Genomic DNA, 23,827 nt, shown 5'->3' with positions numbered 1-23,827 from the left:
TACATGACCTTGGGTCATTTAGAGTTAGGAACCTAATCCAGTCTCTTGTGGGTTTGTAGTGGGATGAGAACCCAAGTCATATCCATAACAATTTCTTTATTTTAAAAGCGATCTAGTTAACATGTTAAAATCTCAGTAGCTAATACACAGGTAGGTATTATATTATTGTTTACATCTTCCTGTAAATTTGAAATATTTCATGAAGTAAAACAAAATTTAAATAAACTTAGAAGGATATCTTTGTCATGTTACGAAAGACTTGCTGTGGAACTCAATAGCTTTTGCACTCTCTCAGACAGGTCAGCTTCAGAATTCTACCAGGAGAAATGTAACAAGCTGGAGAGACTCAAGCAAAAATGCAGGCAGCCTCAGATGTTCTAAAACACAGAACAAGAATTGGAATGATGCTTACCTAAAAGGATGATTGTGAAGAGTAAATACATAAAAACCAGAGTCCAGTTTGTGCAGAGACTTACACATAAAAAGCATTTAATAAAGGTCCGTTTCAGCTGTGGTCCCTGTTGTTATCAGAGCTTAGATGGGCAATACATGCTTGGAGTGCTGTGCTGAAAAAGATTATGAAGCAGCAACTGGACTCAGCAAGGAGAATCTTGGTTCATTCTGCTCTGGATTCAGTAAATAAAAACTGTGTAACTGCGATTTTGGTACAGTGTATAATACCTAATTCCCGTCTCACATACACTGTTTTCTTAAATACCTTCAATCTTCAGATATGATAAGTGACCCTCTATGTGCTCTATGTAAAAACAAGTCCCCTACTTGTATGGGAATTAATAGAGAAATATTCAATGAATGTTTAGGAGGAAGCAAGGGACAATTAGATCGAAAAGGTGAGAGACTAAAGGACTGAGAGCCTTATGTGAAATAGGTAGTGATACTGTGTAACTAAAGAGACAGAGATAGAGAAACTTCTTTACCTTCTTTTTTTTTTTTTTTTTGAGAGGAGTCTCACTCTGTCACCCAGGCTGGAGTGCAGTGGTGCGATCTCGGCCCACTGCAAGCTCTGCCTCCCGGGTTCATGCCATTCTCCTGCCTCAGCCTCCCGAGTAGCTGGGACTACAGACGCCCGCCACCACGCCCGCCTAATTTTTTGTATTTTTAGTAGAGACGGGGTTTCACCGTGTTAGCCAGGATGGTCTCGATCTCCTGACCTCGTGATCCGCCCGCCTCGGCCTCCCAAAGTGCTGGGATTACAGGCGTGAGCCACCGCGCCTGGCCTTCTTTACCTTCTTAACTTCAACTACCTAATATTTGATATACTATTACTTAAACCATTGGAGGAAAATGGAATACAGATCAGAAGAAACTCACTTCTGTCTATATACATATAGATATAGGTATAGATGTAGATATAGATAGATATACATATACATATACCCTCCTCTCCAGCCTAGACAACAGAGTGAGACCCTGTTTTCTCCACCTCTCTGGTCCCCCCAAAAATATACATTTTTAAAGGAGAAAATGTATTATTTTTGGCCAGAAAAATGGGTGGACTGAAAATGAACTCTTCTCAAATGTTTTGTCCATGGCATATACACCTAGGAAAAATAAAATACTAATTTCTAAACAGAACATCTACACTTTCTATGAACTCTTTACCTATAAATTACCATTTTTTATATGATATAGTGCAATAAATGTTTATAGATTTTAGGATCAATAAACAATAATGTTCATATTAGCAAGGCCAATAACCCGAGGAAGGGCATTCCATTTCATAAATACAAGAAAATATGTCATCCAAAAAAAGGCTAATCGTCTTTTTTTCTTATAGTCCTTTCTCTCTCCATTTCTCCTTTATTTTTGCTGTGTTTTGGACAAAAGGAAAGTAAGTCTGTTTATATGTCTGGCCCAGAATTTTTTCCTCATATATCTAGCTCCCCAAACAGCATTCCTGGTTTCTAATTTTCCCCTTGTAGCCAGAGAATTCTTCCTCCTTTCACTCGATCATATCTCTATGCTTCTAGTTGTTTTGCCCCCAAATTCTGGAGCTGTTTTTGAATCTTTCATTTCTCACACATCCATTTATATCCCATCATGCCATCATTTCCACAAACAATATCCTAGTTAGAAGAACCATCATATTTCTCCTAGATTTTAGTAATAGCCATCTCTTATCTGATTTCTCTGTTGCTATTCTTTCCTCTTCCAGTCTAATTTTAACAGAATGTAGATTAAGCCTTTAAAAACTTATGCCAGATCATGTATTTCCTCTGCTCGAAACCCCATAATTAATCCTCATCTGCTCAAAATAGTAGCCAAATCTCTCACAAAGGCACCTAATGCTGTACATTATCTCTACTAAGCCTCCTATTAGTCTTCCACTCCAACCGCATGAGCTCCTCATTATTCCTTGAATATGCAGATACGTTCATGTTTTAAGGCTCTTTTGTTTCCTGTTTTACCTATAAAGCTTATTATTTCTCTACATTACATGGCTAACTCCCTCAACTTTTCAAGTCTTTGCTACCATATAATCATCTTAATTAAGGATTTGTGACAGCTCTATTTAAAGTAGCAACAGACTACCCTGGAATTCCTTATCCCTCTTGCCTTGTTTACCTTCACTTCTCATAGGATTGATTAATCTCTCATACATTATATTTAGGTTGGCCCATCATTACTGTATACCTGGGACCTAGAGTTTCCCAGAATGTGGGACTTTTCGTACTAAAATAAGGAACGTTGGGGGCCAACTTGGAAATGCTGGTTGATATAGTTTGAACATTTGTCCCCTCCAAATCTCATATTGGAATTTGATCCTCAGTGCTGGAGGTGGGGCCTAATGGGAAGTGTCTCGGTCAGGGGAGCAGATCCCTGATCAACAGCTTGGTGAGTTCTCGCTCTATGAGTCCCAGGAGAACTGAGTGTTAAAAAGAGCCTGGCACGTCCCTCCCCAATCTCTTGCCTCCTGGACTCTTGTCATGTTACCTGCTCCACTTGCCCCCATGTGTGGAAGCTGCCTGAGTCTCTCAGAAGAAGCAGATGCTGGCACCATGCTTCTTGTATAGCCTGCAGAATCATTAACGAAATACAACTCTTTTCTGTATGAATTACCCAGGCTCAGGTACTCCTTTATAGCAACACAAACAGATAAAGACATTAGTCATCTTATTTTACGTTTTTCAATATACTTACTTCCACCACCCCAAGTGGTCCATGAGAGTAGACATCCTGTGTGTTTTGACAGATATGCATCAGTAGGCATTCAGTAAATACTCCAACCACACTGGTAGTAGTACTAACTAAATGTATAAATATCACTTCAGTGGGTGGATGGATGGATGGATAATGGGTAAGATGAGGGTAAGAAATAAAAAGTAGCAGATTAAAACTGAGAACTGACATCTAATCAAAAATATGTAAGAATTTTTTATGAGAAGAAGCATTAATATATTTGCATTTAGATTTTATATTTAAATTAAATATAACTTATTTGCATAGCTTCCGTTTTTGTTTGTTTTTATATACCTAAATAAAAATTTGAAAGACCATTTGTGTTAGGAAAATCTCGGTTACCTTAAAAAAAAATTTTTTTAGCCAGATGCAATGGCTCATGCTTGTAATCCCAGCACTTGGGAGGCTGAGGCGGGCAGATCACTTGAGGCCAGAGTTCAAGACCAGCCTGAGCAACATGGAAAAACCCCGTCTCTACTTAAAAAATACAAAAATTATCCAGATGTGGTGCACACCTGTAATCCTAGCTACCCAAGAGGAGATATGAGAATTGCTTGAACCCAGGATATAGAGGCCGCAGGGAGCCGAGATCATGCCACTGCACTCCAGTCTAGGTGACAGAGCAAGACTGTCTTGAAAAATATATATAAAAAATAAAATTAGAAATAAAAATAAAAATAATTTTTGAGATAGTGTCTTACTATGTTGCCTGGACTGGTCTTGATCTCCTCAGCTCAATCTTCCAGCCTCAGCCTGTCAAGTAGTTGATTATCTTTTTGAAGATATGGCAACCAACAAAGTATGCACACTGGGCTTTGTTAGAAAAATTAGTAAATAAGCGCCAGGTGCGGTAGTTCACGCCTATAATCCCAGCACTTTGGGAGGCTGGGGCAGGGGAACACCTGAGGTTGGGAGCTCAAGACCAGCTTGGCCAACACAGTGAAAACCCATCTCTACTAAAAATACAAAAAAAAATTTAGCTGGGTGTGGTGGTGCACACCTGTAGTCCCAGCTACTCAGGAAGCTGAGGCAGGAGAATTGCTTGAACCTGGGAGGAGGAAGTTGCAGCAAGCCGAGATCGTGTCACTGCCTTCCAGCCTAGGCAACAGAGGGAGACTCCATCTTCCCCCACCCAAAAAAAAAAGGAAAAAGAAAAATTAGTAAATAAGGACATTATGACCATTGAGGTCATTAGTCATGTAGGAAAGAATCACTTAGAAAAGTAAAACTGTGCCTATTAATATTTTTTCCTGGGTAGCTACGCAATTAGGATGTCTGTTTCAGGTGGGAAGTGGTGTACGTATAGTAGATGAGGAGACTTTGCCCTCCTTCAGAGTTGCTAAAAAAGAAATAAAAAGTGGAAACCTGAACATGTATGCCATTTCCTAAGTAAGCATGATAAAGAGAGCAGAAGAGAGAGCTGACTTGAATAAAGTGGATTATCACAAAACCTGAAAAGAATAGAATAGGAATACACACACACTCACACTGAAGCGATGCTCCTAGACTTCTCTAGCAGTAATTTTATCAATGGTGGTTCACCTACCATTGACACTGTCATCATCTGTGGTCCTTATTAAACTACATATTTTTGATACCCAGCCAAGTTATCCTGAATTAAAATAACTTGAATTTGATTCAGGTTATCTGCATTTTCAGACTAGTCCCTGTATTATTTTTAAGATTTGAGACCTATAGTTATGAGTTTGCTTACTTCTTACTAGGAAAGAATTTGTAAGAACATTTGCCGAGGTAAATTGAGACATACCCCTGTATTTTCTTTACTTGTAGTCTTATTTTGGTTATTCTTAGTTAATTGTTTGTATTGTTTTAAAATATCTGCATTTTAAAGAGTCCCTTGATGTATGGTATCACAGACACATATGAATCACATGATCCCAACAACTATCATGATCTTGAAGCCCAAACCCTTTTTCAGTTTGCCAGACCTCTAGTTAAATAATACTTGACTCTCACTTTCACCGGAGGGAAATCCATCTCTCTGTTGCCAGATAACGTGGGGACAGAGTGACCAGGACACACTTACCTCTAGCTTTGTTATAGAGCTCACGACAGAGTTTTTCAGCCACATGCTGCAGACTTCCTGCAAGCTTTATATTCTGGACTTGAAGAGATTGCAACTCTCGGGACATATTTCCTAATCTTTCTTCCATTTGAGAAATGGTGTCTTGACCAGTATTGGAGAGCTGGTAGTACTGAAAAACTAACCCAAATGACCAAGTCAGACTGGACAGCTTATTTCTACGTTTTATTTCCATTTTCTGCCTACGGGGAAGACAAAACAGTATATTTTTTAGTATCTCAGGCTCTGAGTTCTCATATTGCCTATATGCAAGTTTGGACTCTAGTACATATATGAGAAGTTGTATCACCTTGGGCAAATTAATTTCTTTAAGTCTGTCTAAAAATGTGAAGTCATGGGGAGAAAATGGCGGCTAAGAGGGCTAAGATGGAGCTCCTGCATGGACAACAGAACAGGGTGAGGAGACTCACACTGTGAACTTTTCCTCCAGGAACCACCTCAGGAACATACCAGGAAAACTGAAAGAATTCACAGATCCTTTGAAAGAAGCAACTCAATACTGAAAATTCTGTAAGACAGCCAAAAATGTGTGAAGTGGGGAAAATCTGCCTCTGAACACACATCCCTACTGGGGAACCTGAAAATCTGGGTTACATGGGAAGGATTTAACCTTACCTGGAGCAGAAATGGATGTAAGGAGCCAAATGTAAAATATATGCAAAATAGAAAAGTAAAAGAAGCAGAGGGAAGAGTCCTGTAGGCACTCCCATTCTCCAGCTCAAGCCCAGGGAAGCCATCCCTGACTTTGTCTCACAGGAGTCCTTGGACAAGGCAGCCAGTGGAATTAAAGAGGAGTCACAGGATGAAAGAAGCATCCAAATGAATTTTGTAATAATTTCAACTGGATATGAATTTTCTTAAGCAGAATCCAGGGGGCAAAGAGGAACTGCTACAGATATCAGCACAAGAACTGTGACAGATGGTGTGGGAAGGTGGGGAGGGGTGTGGCCTGAAAGCCTGCTTGCTTTCTCAGTGGGAAGGGTTGTAGCCTGGGGCAAGTTCAGAGCCCCAGGCTTGAGCTGCCAGGATATAAACTCCGTGGTGTTGGTGGGGCAGGGAGGAGCAAGACTTGCATCACCAGCTATGTGGGAGCTGGGTAAGGCCTATCACTGCCAGCTTTCTCCCACTTCCCTGGTGACCTGCATGACACAGCAGAGGCAGCCATAAAATCCTGAGAACCAATCCCTGTCCCCTACAGGATTCATGGCAAGCCCCGTCCAAGGAGAGTGTGAGCTCAGACCTGCCTAACCCTGACCCCACATGGTGTTTTTTCTCTACCCACCCTGGTACCCAAACACAAAAGACATAAACTTGGGAGCTGTACGGCCCTGCCCATGACCTGAGAAACCTGAATACTTATCCTGGAAAACTTAGAACAAGCTTACATCCCCTGTCTACTACTGCAGCTGGTGCTGTCTTTAAAGCACCACCTCCTGGCTGGAGGCCAACCATCTCAAACCATTAGAGTAACTCAAGACAGAATAACCCCGCTCCAAGGAGGGAGAAGACAACAGCTAATTCCACTGCCTGCAACATCCTGGCTAACCAGAGGTCCTGAGTGTGTCCATCTGACTTCACTGCTAGCATAACCAGCGTTCAAGAAAACCAGCACACTAAACGTATCTACAACCAAGGACTCACACAGTCTACTTCACCTCCTTGCCAACTTCACCAGAGCAGTGCTGGTATCCACAGATGGGACACCTGAAGATGGATCATATCACAGAATTCTGCAGACATTCCCCAGCACCAGCCTGGAGCCTGGTAGCACCACTGGGTGGCTAGACCCAGAAGAGAATAACAATCACTGCAGTCTGGCTCTAAGGAAGCCCTATACCTAGGGGAAGTGGAAGAGCACAACATCAAGGGATCACCCCATGGGATGAAAGAATCTGAACAGCAGCCTGTGTGTTCCAGATCTTTTCACTGAAATACCCAATATACCCAAATGACAAGGAAACAGAGAAGTAATTCTGGTAATATGACAAAACAGGATTCTATAACACCATCAAAAGGTAACACTAGCTCCCCAGCAATGGATCCAAACCAAGAAGAAATCTTTGAATTGCCAGATAAAGAATTCAGAAGGTTGATTATTAAGTTACTCAAGGAGATACCAGAGAAAAATGAAAACCAACTTTGAGACAGAATCTCACTCTGTTGCCCAGGCTGGAATGCAGTAGTGTGATCTTGGCTCTCTGCAACCTCTGCCTCCCAGGTTCAAGTGATTCTCCCGCCTCAGACTCTCAAGTGGCTGGGATTACAGGTGCCCACCACCATGCCTCTCTAATTTTTATATTTTTTTTAGAGATGGGGTTTCACCATGTTGGCCAGGCTGGTCTTGAACTCCTGACCTCAGGTGATCTGCCCTCCTCAGTCTCCCAAAGTGCTGGGGTTACAGGCATGAGCCACCACGTCCAGCCTAAACAAATTTTAAAAAACAATATAGGATATGGATTTAAAAAATTATCCAGAGAAATAAATATCATAACAAAGAAACAATCACAACTTCTGGAAATGAAAGACACACTTAGAGAAATACAAAATGCAGTAGAAGGTTTCAACAATAGACTAGAATAAGGAGAAGAGAGAACTTCAGAGCTTGAAGACAAGGCTTTTGAATTACCCCAATCTGACAAGTCTCCAAGTAAGTTGGAGTTATAGTAAATGGCCAAACCTAAGAATAATTGTTGTTTCTGAGGAAGAAGAGAAATCTAGAAGTTTGGAAAACTTATTTGAGGGGATAAACCCGGAAAACACCCATGGTCTTCCTAGAGATCTAGACATCCAAACCCTAGAAGCTCAGGATATAAGGGCTATCTGGCTGCGATATCTGTCACCCCATTGATTGCCAGTATTGATTTGGCTGATCTGGCTGGCTAGGCGTGTGTCCCCTTCCTCCCTCACTGCTCCATGTGCATCCCTCCTGAAGCTGTGCACTTGGTCGAAGAGGACGACCATACCCGACAGAGGAGGACCAGTCTGGTCAAGGGTATACGAGTAGCTACACTCTCCTGCTAGAACCTCCAAACAATCTCTCAAATACTAGAAGCTCAAAAAACACCTGGGAAATTCATTGCAAAAAGATTATCACCTAGGTAAATATTCATTATGTTATCTAAAGTCAAGATGAAGGAGAGAATCTTAAAAGTTGTAAGACAAAAACATCAGGTAATCTATAATGAAAACTTATCAGATTAATAGCTGACATCATCAGAAACCCTACAAGGCAGAAAGGATTGGGGTCCTATTTTTACCCTCCTCAAACAAAATATTGTCAGCCAAGACTTTTGTATCCAGTGAAACTAAGATTCATTAATGAAAGAGAGATAATGTTTTTTTCAGAGAAACAAATGCTGCAAGAATTTGCCACTACCAAGACAGCGCTACAAAAAATGCTAAAAGGAGTGCTAAATCTTGAAACAGAATCTCAAAAAACACCAAAATAGAATCTCCTGAAAGCATAAATCTCACAGGACCTATAAGACAATAACACACACACACACACACACACACACACACACAATAAAACAAGGTATTCAGGCAAGAACTAGCATAATGAATAGAACAGTACTGCACATCTCACTACTAACACTGAATGTAAATGGCCTAAATGCTCCACTTAAATGATAAAGAATGACAAAATGGATAAGATTTCACCAATCAAGTATCTGCTGTCTTCAAAAGACTCACCTAACACATAAGAACTCACATAAACTTAAGGTAAAGAGGTGGAAAAAGATATTCCATGCAAATGGAAAACAAAAATGAGCCGGAGTAGCTATTCTTTTATCAGACAAAACAGACATTAAAGCAAAAACAGTAAAAAAAAAAAAAAAAAAAAAAACCAGACAAAGAGAGACATTATAGACATTATATAGTGATGATATAAAAGGAATAATCTAACAGGAAAGTATCACAACCCTAAATATACATGCATTTAACATTGGAGCTCCCAAATTTATAAAACAATTACTACTAGACCTAAAAAAATCAGATAGACAGCAACACAATAATAGTGGGGGACTCTAATACTCCACTGACAGCACTAGACAGGTCTTGAAGATAGAAAGTCAACAATGAAGAAGAAAGAACGAAACAATGGACTTAAACTATACCCTAGGACAAATTGACTTAACAGATATTTACAAAACATTCCATCCATCCAACAACTGCAGAGTATGCATTCTTTTTATCAGCACATGTAACATTCTCCAACAAAGGCCATATGATAGGCCACAAAACAGGCCTCCATAAATTTAAGAAAACTGAAATTATATCAAGTATTCTCTCAAAGCATAGTGAAATAAAATTGAAAATTAACAGTACAAGGCACCCTGAAAACTACACAAATACATGGAAATAAAATAATCTGATCTTGAATGATCTTTGGGTAAACAACGAAATCAAGATAGAAATTAAAAAATATTTTGAACAGAATGATAATATTGGTGACACAACTTCTGAAAACCTCTAGCATACAGCAAAAGCGGTGCTAAGAGGAAAGTTCATAGCATTAAATGACTACATCAAAATGTCTGAAAAACCACAAACAGACCATGTCAGGTCACACCTCAAGAAATTGGAGAAACACGAACAAACCAAACCCAAATCCAGTAGAAGAAAAGAAGTATCAAAGATCAGAGCAGAACTAAATTATATTGAAATGAAAAAAAAAGAGAAATACAAAAGATAAATAAAACAAAAAACTGGTTCTTTGAAAAGATAAATAAAATCGATAGAACGTTAGAAAGGTTAATCAAGAAAAGGAGAGAAGATCCAAATAACCTCAATTACAAATGAAATGGGAGATGTTCCAACTGATGCCACACAAATACAAAAGATCACTCAAGGCTACTATAAACAAAGTCCAGAGGGGATAGATAAATTCCTGGAAATATACAACCCTCCTAGATTAAACCAGGAATAAATAGAAACTCTGAACAGAACAGTAACAAGTAGTGAAATTGAAACAGTAATAAAAACATTGCCAACAAATAAAAGTCCATTCACAGATGGATTCACAGCTGAATTCCATCAGACATTCAAAGAAGAATTGGTACAACTGAAACTATTCCCAAAAATAGAGAAAGAGAATTTTCCCTAAATCATTCTATGAAGCCAGTATCACACTAATACCAAAACCAGGAAAGCACAGAACAAAAAGGAAATATCAGACCAATATCCCTGATGAACACTGATACAAAAATCGTCAACAAAACACTAGCTAACTGAGGCCTGGCACGGTGGCTCATGCCTGCAATCCCAGGACTTTGGGAGACCGAGGCAGGTGGATCACCTGAGGTCGGGAGTTCGAGACCAGCCTGACCAACATAGAGAAACCCTGTCTCTACTAAAAACAAAAATTAGCCAGGTGTGGTGGTGGGTGCCTGTAATCACAGCTACTCGGGAGGCTGAGGCAGGAAAATCCCTTGAACCCAGGAGGCGAAGGTTGCAGTGAGCTGAGATCATGCCACTGCACTCCAGCCTGGGCAACAGTGTAAGACTCCATCTCAAAAAAAAAAAAAAGACTAGCTAACTGAATCCAACAGCACATCAAAAAGATAATACCCCATGATAAAGTGGGTTTTATCCCAGGGATGCAGGGATGGTTTAACATACACAAGTCAATAAATATGACACATTACATAAACAGAATTAAAAACAAAAATCCTATGATCATCTCAATAGATGCAGAAAAAGCATTTAACAAAATCCAGCATTCCTTTATGATTAAAACATTCAGCAAAATTGGCATACAATGGACATACCTCAATGTTTTATATATATATATATATATATACATATATTTGTTTTTTTTTTTTAGACGGAGTCTCACTCTCTCACCCAGGCTAGAGTGCAGTGCAGTAGTGTGATCTTGGCTCACTGCAATCTCCGCCTCCTGGGTTCAAGTGGTTCTCCCGCCTCGGCCTCCTGAGTAGTTGGGATTACAGATGCCCACCACCACGCCTGGCTAATTTTTGTATTTTCAGTAGAGACAAAGTTTCACCATGTTGGCCAGGCTGGTCTCCAACTCCTGACCTCAAGCGATTCGCCCTCCTCAGCCTCCCAAAGTGTTGGAATTACAGGCATAAGCCACCATTCCTGGCCTAAAAAAAATGTATAATTTAAATAATGTATCTATATATGTTTATAAATAAATAGAAATGTGGAGTTATAATATTAGTTCCTAACTTCAGGAATAAATTCTCAACCTATATTTACTGCTTGATAAATATTTTTATGTATACTCTCAAATGTTACTCAACATAAAACCGCCAATCTGTTTATATGTTGATCATTATATTGAGTATTGACAATATACCATATATTGTTACTTATTCAGTTATTGAAACAGTGTTATTATTTTTTCCATGATTTTACAGTTTGCAATTAGGATCATTGAGAACAAGTAAATTCCTAAAGTCATTTGACTAGAAATTTTCAACATTCAGATTTGAAATTCAGGTCTCTACATCTAAGTATAGAAATCCCTCATGAATCATGAGAGTTCCTCTATATTTCCAAGAATAAGGGTGATTGCAAACCAATAGTTCAATCACAATGAAATAAAACTTTTGGGATCAAAAAGGGCAATAAGAAATTATTTTTAATTTTGAAATATAAGATACAAACGAAAGTATTAAAATTCCTATAAAACACAATTTTTGACATTAAAATCCTGCTCTTCTATTTAACATTTTTCTTTGAATAACCTTCTTCAGCTGTTTAGAAAACATGCTGTGGGGTCTTTATCTACTGAGGCAAATTCATCCACTTTCTTTTTTAAGCTTTTTAATTTGTTTTTACTAGTTTGAAATTTAAATATTTTTAGATATGCATTTTTCCGATTTGATTTTCACAAGTTTTTATAAAGCGACTGTATAACTTCCTGGCCTTTAAAAAATATGGTGATTAAGGAGTTTACCTACTCTCCTTGTATTGATGGTACACGTGGCTCTGTGGGTAGTATATTCTGCACTAGCCCACTGAACCTTGTATTCTCAGAGCCAAAACCTCTGATACCCTAGTCTTTTGTGGAATGGGAGAGGGCTGAAGCATGCATTTATTTAAAATAAATGATTTTTTTTAAACATTGACATACAAACAAACAGACAAAACCCTTCTTAAACAGAATGTTTAATTCTAGTTGGCAACTGATTGTTTTTTTTAAATTCTTCTTCCATTATTCACCATTTAAATAGTTTCCATTTAAAAAAAGATACACTGAATTTTCCAAAGGCTAAAGAATTAAAGTTTAAAAAACAAATCCGTAACAAGTGTTTCTCATCCTAGACAAACCTTGGAACCAGGATCCTCCCCCAGGTCAGAGCGCAGACTTACACAAAAGCCCCAGGGCTGCCAGCCCTATCAGCAGCACCAAGCACAAAGTCAGCAGGGTCAGGGCCACTGGTCGCCACGTTGAAGAGGGAGCCCTGTGCTCTGCAGGGAACAGAAGAGAAAGCAGCGTTTGGCTTTTTCTTCCTCTTGCATCTAAGTCAATAACAGGGTAAGGGAGTGGAGTTGATTCTGCACAAGAACAAATTAGGCTGGACAACAGTAACAGGGGCTGGATAACTTGCTTTCTGTCCTCAGAAACATCATCATAAGGCTCAGTGCAAGCCTCACTTATCACAGCTAGATTTTCTCACAAGCCCCACCCATTTGTATCCACTCCTCAGGTCTTACTTTGCACTGAATCACACTATGCATTACCATTATCTTTATGTGGTTCTTTGTACAACCTTCTGCTTGTCAAAATTCTAATTATGAAAGACTCTCATGAAAATATCTGAAACACTGCCTGAGAATCTCTGAACCTTACCAAAGGACAACTATTTACATAATTAAGGGAAAGATGAAATTAATTTGTTGTTACTTTTGAAAAACATCCCCCTTCCCCCAAGTTCCGTATATGCTTTTTCTAAAAGGCAAATTGCATGTTAGTAATGGGAAGTAATAATTTTACTGTTTTTCTGTGGAACTGCTTGATTGAAAGTCCCTCTTTTGTAAGGATATTGTTTGTTCATTCATTTGATTTATATTTTTTCAAAAATAGATTATAAAGAAACATGATAATCAGTTTCAGAAAGATGAATCTAAACGATTTTTGCAACAGTTAAATAATTTTTAAAACTGTGGCAAACATGCTTTCCTTGCCCTCCATTCTCATAAGTTTGACTAGTAATTGCAGAGGTTTTACTGTAAGTCATGAGTAGACCCCTCACCTAGTGAGGTCACCTGTCTGAATCTGAATGACCTAACATATCTGACAGGGAAAAGTCTCAGTCGGGTGCAGGTAGCATCTAGCATTGTGATAAAAATGAAACAAAGAGAGAGTGAAACCCTCAAACTCTGATCTCTTTGTAGCCGGTTAGTTCTACTTCACTGAGAATTCAAGTCACGTTCTGAAACAGAAAGATTAAAGAGATCGGAGGGGCTTTTTGAAAGGAAAATTCTTTTCCTTCTAGCAAGGTCCTATACATAATACATTGTAGGTACAGAGATTTTCCAGGCTGGAGTGCAGTGGCGAGATCTCAGCTCACTGCAACCTCTGCCTCCAAGGCTCAAGTAATCCTCCCACCTCAGCTCCTGACGAGCCGAAACTACAGGCACGTGCCACCACGCCTGGCTAATTTTTTTTTTCTAAATTTTTGTTGGAGATGAGGTTTCACCATGTTGCCCAGGCTGCAGGCTGTTCTCTAACTCCCGAGCTCAAGTGATCCTCTAACCTCGCCTCCCAAAGTGCTGGAATTACAGGCATGAGCCACCGCGCCCGGCCAATTCTAGGTGGAGATTTATATGAAATGTTATTTCCAAATGGGGAATGATAACTAATGAAGAATACAGAAATAGACAGTATGATTACTATCCTCTGGAACTTACAATCTAGTAGGCAAAATAAGTTAAAGTCTCAGAGTAGACATACTGATATATTTTTAAATGTGAATCTTATTTCTTAGCAATCATCTCCTTCATAAGTAGCTTTCATTACATTTAGAATAAAATCCAAATCACTTTTCACAGATTGCTCCTTTTAAAAAAAAATGGCAATTTTATTATGCTACTTCCCTACTTAAAAACTTCAAAAGCTTTATTGCACTTAAAATTAAATCCTGCATTAGTCTTATTGAGACTTTCCTTAGCTCTTTCACCCCTCTCCGAACTATTTTCCTCTCACTCACATGTACTACTCACAATGGTCTTCCGTTTAGTCCTTGATCTGATCAAGCTTGACCCTAAGCACCTTGTATCAGCCCTGCTTCTGCCTCTGCATTAATTTCAGTTTCAATGGCACATCCCTGGAAGAGGTCCATGAGTCCATCTCTAGCATATCACTCACCCTGTACTAGGTAATATTTCCATGACTTTTGTTTCTTTTTGTCTGTCTCCTTTCTCTCCATTTAACATTCCATTACAACAATGATCCTGTCTATCTTGTCCACCAGTCTATTTCCACTACTGAAAGCAGTGCCTGGGACATAAGGGCTGAGTAGATCTTTGACAGTTTAAATAATCAAAAAATGAAATTATAAAAAATTAATATGACTTAAACTATTTGTTTTAAAGAGATAAGTGGGTTCTCCAAAGTTAAATTTACAGGTTTTTTTTTTTTTTGTAGTCTATTGACTTTTCAGCAACATCTATGTCAGAAGAAAACAGACTCAGCTAAATACATCTCCCAGCCATGTTGGTTTCTATACACTGAGTTTTGTGAGATTATATCATTAACAAATCTAAGGGAGAATTGCTTCCTCCTGTTTACTTCAGTTAACTGAGCTATGTGATTTAGTCTTAGTTTTTCTGGAAAAGGATGATGTTCTCGTGGTATTGACTGTAAAAGTATTTCAGATCAGCAGAACAAAAAAAAAAAGATTAGAGGCAGAATATAGTTTGGGTTAATCATCCTCTCCAAAATCCTATATTTGTAAACTTCCATATAGTCCAAGTTAATCACATGGATGTTTCTAGATTCCATAGTTAAAAGTGCTTATGTGAGCCCACTACCATGGTGATTTTATTTTTCCACATACCTCTTATTACCATTAAATATATTGTATATCTTTGTTATTTCATTTAGCTTATATGTGTCTTACTCCAGGAAAAATTAAGCTCCTTCTTGGAAAGTATCTATTTAGCCATTATTGCAACCCAGTTCCTAGGGCAGTAGTTGAAATAAGCTCAATTAAATTTAAATAAATGAATGAATAGGTCCATTATATACAAATATCTGTGTTATATGCCTGCCTACCCCTATTCAAACATAGTTACATTAATACACATCTCAAAGTCATAATAATTTTTTAAATCCTGTTACTTCTCATAATTAATATTTGTCTGGCTGAAATTAAAAATAAGAAGAAAAGGAGAAGAACTATGACAGTCAACCAACTTATTTATCTCTTTATAAATCTGTTTTCCGCCAGGCACGGTGGCTTAGGCCTGTAATCTCATCACTTTGGAATCCTCCCAACTGAAGCAGGAGGATTGCTTTGGGCCAGGAGTTGGAGACCAGCCTGAGCAACACCGTGAGATCCCATCTCTACAAAAGACAGCAACATAGTGAGACCCCATCTCTATAAAAAAATTTTAAAATTCATCAGCCATGGTGGCACACACCTGTAGTCGCAGCTACTCAGAAGGCTGAGGTGGGAGGATTGCTTGAGCCAGGGAGGTCAAGGCTGCAGTGAGTCGTGATCGTGCCACTCTATTCCAGCCTGGGTGACAGAGTAAGATCTTCTCTCAAAAGTAATGAAATGAAACGAAATGAAATGAAATGAAATGAAATAAAATAAATAAAATAAAATAAAATAAATCTGCTTTCTCTCGCATAATATCGAGGACATGGAAGTTGTTGTTTTTCTGCCCAAAGGACCAAAAAGAGTGAACTTAAATTCCTACTGTGAAATGAGGGCCTGGACTTTAGAAATCAGAACATCTTTCAATAATAATTTTATTCATGAAAAGAAAAAAAATACATGATCCGTCCTAAGATTGCCTCTAGGGCAGAAAAAATAAAAGAAGTACAATAGGCTTTAAAAAGTTTTTAAAAATCTCTTCTAAGAAATCCTCTTTCTCTGATCAAATTTTCACATTTTGAAATTTTTCTTCTCTCTTCCCATCTCCCTCTCTTGCTCTCTCACTTTCTCTCTGTCTCTTTTTCAATATTCTCCTTCCAATCATTCTATATAAAAGACATGGAGAAACACAGTCCTGGGGAGTTCATCTTCCAGGAAACCAAGCTCCCATGACGGAAAGTCCATGAAACTGAAAGTTTCTCTTTTTCTTTTTCTTTGATACTATTTTTCCTTCTAGATGTTTTTCTTCTAACTGGGAGTCTAATGTTTCTCAGTTTTATTCCAAGTGCTCCTAATCATCCTGAAGTCTCTCTCCAGGGATCACCTTCACCTTAACATGAGACAGATTTTCACAAAAATAAGATGCCCAGGAGGTCGCTTGAGTTTGGTTTGGCTTTATTGTGGTTTTATTTTTTGGAAGAGAACCCCTTTGCTGTCTCCTGAGGCATGTTTAGAAAGGGGTGTGGACAGGCCAAGGAATGATATAAACATCCCTAGGAATAATAAGATATATATAGAAAAAAAACCCTTTCCTGTATCCTCTTAGTATTAACCATACTATAAAAGGCCTTAGTGCTAGGGTCAAATTTTGGATACCAATTACTGTGTAATTATATGAAACTTTGTGGGTGGAGTGTTGTCAAACTTAACCAGTTACCCTTCATCAGGCATCAGAGAGGGAAAATTTTGTTTTCCACCCAAGAAACTAAGCTGACATTACCATATACAGTCTATTAGTATACCTATGAAATGCAAAAGGTCTTAAAAGCTGGAGAAGACACCGAGAGTTTAAATAATGTGCATGTTACAAACTAGTTGCAGAGCTAGGATTAAATCATTATGTTTAACACTATACTTTGCACACTTTTCCGTGAGCCAGTCAGGAGTCGCAGAGACATGGGGGCAAAACTGGTGGCAATGTACATAATATTTCAGAAAGCAATTTTTGATCCCTTTGTATTTTGAAATGTAAATGTCTTTGTTTCCTTAATCCTCACATGTAGTGCGTAGGAAACCTCCTCATGGGAATCTGAGTTCATGGGTTGAGTCTGCTTTTCTGTGTTCATGTAAATGCAGGTTTCTTTTCTCTTATGAATCTATTTCAAATATTGCTATTTTCATACTCTCTAAATGAAAATGTGTGTTATCCTTCCTATTATTTGAAAAGAGTATACATCTAAGAACCTATGAGCTATTTCTAGAATATCATTGAGGTTCCAATTCACAGTATTTAGAAACTTAATTATATTTTTCCTCTTCAGTAAAAGTTAGGTGACTCAATTTTATATCCCCATCAACAGATATTATTTACTGAAATATAATTCAAAAACAACATTACCATTAATGATAATTGCTCAAATTTCTTGAGTTACTGAGAAAAATGTCTTATATGAATGTTCTCATCTAGCCTCACAAACACTCCCTATAAGGTAGATATTATTATCTCATTTTACAGGTAGAGAACTGAAGCCTAGACAGCTTATTCAGGAACACACAGCTACTATTAGTAATAGTTACTAATGAACTATTAGTAACTCCCCAGGATTGTGTTTCTCCATGTCTTTATATAGGATGATTGGATGGAGAATATTGAAAAAGAGAGAGAGAAATAGTTATTAATGGTAACTGTAAGTGTGTTCTAGATACACTTTATTTCACTGGAAGCAACCTTTACAATGATCCTGTCTATCTTGTCCACCAGTCTATTTCCACTACTGAAAGCAGTGCCTGGGACATAAGGGCTGAGTAGATCTTTGACAGTTTAAATAATCAAAAAATGAAATTATAAAAAATTAATATGACTTAAACTATTTGTTTTAAAGAGATAAGTGGGTTCTCCAAAGTTAAATTTACAGGTTTTTTTTTTTTTTGTAGTCTATTGACTTTTCAGCAACATCTATGTCAGAAGAAAACAGACTCAGCTAAATACATCTCCCAGCCATGTTGGTTTCTATACACTGAGTTTTGTGAGATTATATCATTGTTGTTTTTAAAACTCACAGTCATTATCATCGACTTTTCCAATACTCTTAAATTTGTTGTCTCTTCCATTACTCTAATTTTCCATTACTCTTGAATTTATTGTCTCTTGATGCCATTGATGCCTCTCTCCAAGACTCCTGCTTCTACCACTCTCTGCTATACATCCCTAGTAGCTCCTTTTGGAATCTTTCATTCTTCTTGCTCCTCAGGTGTTGATATTCCCTCAGATTCTCTCCTTGACACTCTATTCTTCTGTTCATTCATCTTTTCATTTTACATTCCCTCCCTCAGTGATCTCACTCACACTCACACATTTTAGTTACTATCTATTTATTTGACTTAATGACTTAGGTACCTCATTTACTTTATTTATTTATTTAATTACTATGCCAGTAATTCCCACATGTATATGTAGCCCAACCCACATCCTGCATATACAGGTGTCTTTGGACAGCTCCAAATGGACTCCAAAGGGGTCCCTCTTTCTGCAGACCCCTTAAACTCAAACTCAATTCATCACCTTTCCTGTCCCTTCTATAGTTTCTGTCTTAGTTAACAGCAGCACCATCCACATTACATCAGACAGAACCTAGTCAACCTACCACTGAGGTCCCTTTCCTTGTCTCCTCACATATAACCAGTCACCGATTATCTAAACTCCATCAACTCGATGGAGGATCAGATCTTTCATATCTGATTCTTTTTCCTCATTTTTACTATACTGCCTCAGTTCAGGTTCTTTTACTCTTGTACTGGACTAGTGAAAAAATTAGGTATCGGCATATCCACTTTCATATACCTTCACCCTATCCTTTCCATTGCAGCCTGGGAGGTCTTCCCAAAATGCAAAATTCTGTTTCTCCCTATCTAAATCCTGCATTGACTTCATTTTAACTATTGAATAGAATTAAAATAGATCAGCATGCCCTAAAATCCCTCCTTAAATTGCCAGACTTACCCCTTTGCCAAGTTTCCCTCCTCCAACTCTACACCTATGCCATACATATTGCTTATAGTTCTCTAAAAATACAAAGCTACGGAAAACCTTCATGACTTCCCCTTCATATGTCTCTCTGTCTGTAATGTCCCCAGCCTCTCAAACACCCTCACTCCTGATGCCTTATTATGTGGAAGATCTTAAAATTAACTCAACTCCACAGTCGCTCCTTCTGTTAAGCCTTTCCCGAGCTCCTCTACTTAATTAGGTAAAAATAACCAAGCTCTCAGCTATACTGTATATGCTTCTGCCGTAGCACCTTATTATACTTATTCCTTAGTTGAGAATTGTATTAGACTTTCAGTTTCCTTACGAACAGGGACCATATTACATTGGACATTATATCCTCAGTACTAGGATAACATGACCCCAAACATAAGTTTGTGAAAAATATATAAGGTTGTTGTCTTTCATTTTCACTATCTTAATTGTTTGGCATTTTTAAACACAAACATAGTTGTTACGTCAATTGTTATTGACAAAAGTCTAGAAATTAAATGAATGTGTGTGTGATTTATTTTTATTAATTCTAAAAAATAAAAGTTGCCAGATCTTAATGGTGTCACATCATTATGTTGAATCTGAATCCTCCACATTGCCCAAAATTTCTGAGTGATTCTGCTGTTATTTTTATCAGTGAAGGTGTATCAGCTATGTTTATCTAAGAAATAATTATACTTCTATGATAGTATTCCCCTAAAAGTTTGTATTACCATAAAAAGATGAAAACAAGGTCTCATATATGTTGCGTAAGATAACTATTTCCAGATGATTTCTTCCAAGACAATTCTCTGTAATCTCCACTTCTACTGTTTCAATATCCATTTCTTACAAAGAATCTCCCAGATGTTGCAGCTAGTGTTTTATCTTGCTCCACCTCCCTCTCCACCCTTCAACCTCAGCAGAACTTATTTGTACATGCTGTTCTTAATTATGCTGATCACTAATCCTTGAGAGAGTTCTTGGCTCCAGTCAAAGGTGGAAAACGAAGTTATATACAAGCTACTCAAAACCACAGCCCTAAAAATGGGCTCTTAGTTAGTTTTTATGGAGGAAAACACTTTGCATCCTATTACACGTATCCTGTGGCTACAGAGGCTGACATCCCTACTTTTGTCACTTAGCTTCATTTCAAAGAGGTTGGAAATCCCCAATGTTCCTTAACAGCTTACTAGGTAGTTTAGTTAAAAAAAAAAAAAAAGAAAGAAAGAGCCATAATAGTAGGCTTCAGGTGGAGGGTCATTTAATAAATAGAAATAAATAGAAAGTGAATGGAGGGTTTAGTAGGAGAAAGGAAGGAAAACTAAAAGTTATTTGATAAAGAAATAAAGAACAGGATAGTATTTTTTTTAATGATATATCCAGATTTACAAAGGTGAAGAAAACAATGATATAATCAGAAGGGAAAGGACATATTAAAATACAGGCACTGAATGAATGTTAAAACATGGGATTCCTTTCAACATTCCATTTCTTGAGAATTCCTAAAGTGTTCCTTTCAGCAATTTTGTGTCAGCCTATATCAGATCAGACAGACATTCAAATATTTTACATAATTTATCATTCTCAGTACCACCTTGTAAAGGAAGTTTTATTAGTTCTATTTAATATTAACTCAAGTTAATATGAATTAATATACTTAAAGTATTTAAAACACTGCCAGCACATAATGAGCCCTTTATACATGTTTGTGGCCATTAATATTTTATAAATAAAGAATATGATGCTACCAGGATACTTAAATAACTCGTCCAAAGTTACACAGAAGGAAAGTGGCGTGCCTGGTTTAGGACCTAGAACCTAGTCCTGTGTATATTACCATGTGAGTCCTTTTCACTAGAACTGAAGTCATATTTTAGCTTTAGATTGGCTGAGTGGCCCAGGAAATAAAATCCTTCTCTAAGTGTGGGAATTATGGAACTGAATAGAACTGAAAAAAAAAAAAAATTCACTACTATGTCACAGAGTGAGTAATTGGAAATAAAATTATAAGATGCAAGCTAAATATATCCATTTGTAGGAGGGATAGCTCATCTCACACATTTCACAAGGACTCTAGTCTATTTGGACTCCAGGAGACAGGGTACCTGTGCGCCGGGGCTCTGGACGCCGAGTTGTGGCAGAGGCTTGAGAATGCAGGCTCATGGTGGTGTCCCCATCATCATCCAGCATGTCCTTTGTGCTGCTGTACTTGGCCTGCATCTGGATTCCTACAGCGGTGAGAGTGAAATGTGGTCGGATCGCCCTGGGCTGCCGGGCTACTGTGAGTTAGTTCAGGAAGCAAGGCACTAAAAGGCATTCCTAATGTTCTTTCTCAGCAAGTAGCAGGGGAAGTCTCCGACTGCAGTTCCTGACTGGACAGGCCCAGCCCCTCTCCTGTGAGCTTGTACTCTGAATGCCAAATCAGTCAGGCTGAGGGGAAATAGCATGTGTTGGCCAAAAAGTTGGCCTTTCTCAGGTCTTTTTTGTTTACCTGTTTGCATTTCTCATGTAACTTCAGTGTAAAGAAGGCAAGAACTTACAATAGCACGGTGTAGCACTGTGGTTCCTTCGGAGTCTGCAGAATAACAATAACTTGGAAGGACACACATCCCCGTTTCTTACCCATCCTTTAGGGAGTCACTTAATTTAACCTCTCTGTGCCTTTGTGAAAAGAGAAGAGGTTATAGGACCTAGCCCCTTCCTTTCTCCAAAAACAGAGTAGTGATCTTTCTTATAGTATCTGAACTTGATTTAACATTTTATAGCACATTTGGTACATTATGATCATGAGGAATTATACAATTTACTGGAAGTAAAAACTTTTAAAACTATTACTAACCACCATGTGGTTTGGGAAAGCCAGTTAGTTTGTGCCTAAATCTCCTAAACTGAGAAGAAAATGTTTTAGGTAATGTGAAAAAATTCTTCCTGAATCAGTACATTAGAATTATATTCCCTGTTTTAGTCTGTTTGTGCTGACCTACAACAGGATACCTGAGACCAGATAAATTATAAGCAATAGAAATGTATTTCTCAGCATTCCAGAAGCTGGGAAATCTAAGATCAAGGCACTGGCAGGTTTGGATGTCAGGTGAGAGCTGCACTCTCTGTAGAGGAGGAAGACTATTCTCACGTGGCAGAAAGCAGAAAGTAAAGCCAGCCAAATGCTACATGTAGCCTCTTTGATAAAGGCCTCAATACCATCCTCAAGAGAGAAGACTTCAAGGACTAATCATCTCTTAAAGGCCCCACCTCTCTCAATACTAGCACACTGGCAGCACCTGAATTCTGCAGGAAACACATTCAAACCATAATAAGATAGGTATCAGTAACAACCTTGTGGCTTTGGGAGGACAATTAACAATTTGCGTCTACATTTCCTAAACTGAAAGACAAGAAGATTGTTTTAGATAATGTCTAAAAGTTCTTCCTGAATCTGTACAATAGACTTACATTACTCTACCAAAACTTTTCCAGATGTTAAGTGATAGATGGGCAAAATCAAGCATGCTAAATATAAAGGAAAGTCAGAATGCTCCAGTTGGGGTAGCCAGACCATATAAAAGATCTATGAGGAAGTGCACATTGTGGATTCACATGTGTTTCAAGCTGTGTGTTGTTCATCAAATTATTCTAAATTTTTTAAAAACTGGATTTTTTTTTTTTTTTTTAGATGGCAGATTGAAGGCAGTGCTAGCATGACTCTACCACTTGGAAGGACAAAATAGTGAGTAAAAAATTCTCACTGTGGGCCAGCCATGGTGGCTCACGTCTTTAATCCCAGCACTTTGGGAGGCCGAGGCTGGTGGATCACTTGAGGTCAGGAGTTCGAGACCAGTCTAGCCAACATGGCAAAACCCCATCTCTACTAAAAATACAGTAATTAGCCAGGTGTGGTGGCACGTGCCTGTAGTCCCAGCTACTCAGGAGGCTGATGCAGGAGAATCGCTCGAACCCGGGAGGTGGAGGTTGTAGTGAGCTGAGATCATGTCACTGCAGTCCAGCCTGGATGACAGAATGAAACTCTGTCTCAAAAAGAAAAAAAAAGAAATGTATAAAAATCATGATCAAGTGTGTTTCATCCCAGGGATACAGCGATGGTTTAACATAAGCAAGCCAGTAAATGTGATACATCACATAATTAGAATTAAAAACAAAAACCATACAATCATGTCAATAGATGCAGAAAAAGCACTGAATAAAATCCTGCATTCCTTTATGATAAAAACCCTCAACAAAAAAAGCATAGAAAAGACTTACCTCAAAATAATAAAAGCCACATAGGACAAAGCCACAGCCAACATCATACCGAAGGGGAAAAGTTGAAAGTTGAAAGCATTCCTGCTGAGAACTATAACAAGACGAGGATACCCACTTTCATTATTTCTATTCAGCATGGTACTAGAAGTCCTAGCCAGAGCAATCAGGCTAGAGAAAGAAATAAAAGGCCTCCAAACTGGTAAAGAGGATGTCAAACTATCA

The 23,827-nt window shown here is 38.2% G+C and overlaps 2 protein-coding genes across 6 annotated transcripts in view; both read right to left on the bottom strand.

Annotated features, from left to right (window-relative positions):
• LOC100602851 (C-type lectin domain family 1 member A) overlaps positions 1–21,708 on the bottom strand; it is a 27,830-nt gene extending 6,122 nt beyond the window's left edge. The window contains exons 1-4 of one of the 5 annotated variants that reach the window (XM_012502315.2): positions 21,451–21,692; positions 15,926–16,023; positions 12,650–12,748; positions 5,249–5,425 (exon numbers count right to left, since the gene is read on the bottom strand). In XM_012502315.2, the coding sequence (XP_012357769.1) occupies positions 5,249–5,375 (127 nt within the window). In that variant the 5' untranslated portion in view covers positions 5,376–5,425; positions 12,650–12,748; positions 15,926–16,023; positions 21,451–21,692. Of the gene's footprint in view, positions 1–5,248; positions 5,426–12,607; positions 12,749–15,925; positions 16,024–21,450 lie in introns of all 5 variants that reach the window. The other 4 variants (XM_030804615.1, XM_012502314.2, XM_012502313.2 and 1 more) reach the window with 4 other exon arrangements.
• The window catches only part of CLEC7A (C-type lectin domain containing 7A), a 22,103-nt gene continuing 19,764 nt past the window's right edge, over positions 21,489–23,827 (bottom strand). The window contains exon 5 of the mRNA XM_030804616.1: positions 21,489–21,573. Within this exon, the coding sequence (XP_030660476.1) occupies positions 21,525–21,573 (49 nt within the window). The 3' untranslated portion in view covers positions 21,489–21,524. The remainder of the gene's footprint in view (positions 21,574–23,827) is intronic.

The sequence above is a fragment of the Nomascus leucogenys genome, chromosome 23 (genome assembly GCF_006542625.1).
Source record: "Nomascus leucogenys isolate Asia chromosome 23, Asia_NLE_v1, whole genome shotgun sequence".
Taxonomy (NCBI): domain Eukaryota; kingdom Metazoa; phylum Chordata; class Mammalia; order Primates; family Hylobatidae; genus Nomascus; species Nomascus leucogenys.
Note: the sequence above shows the minus strand (reverse complement) of the source record. Positions and strands in the feature narration are given on the sequence as shown.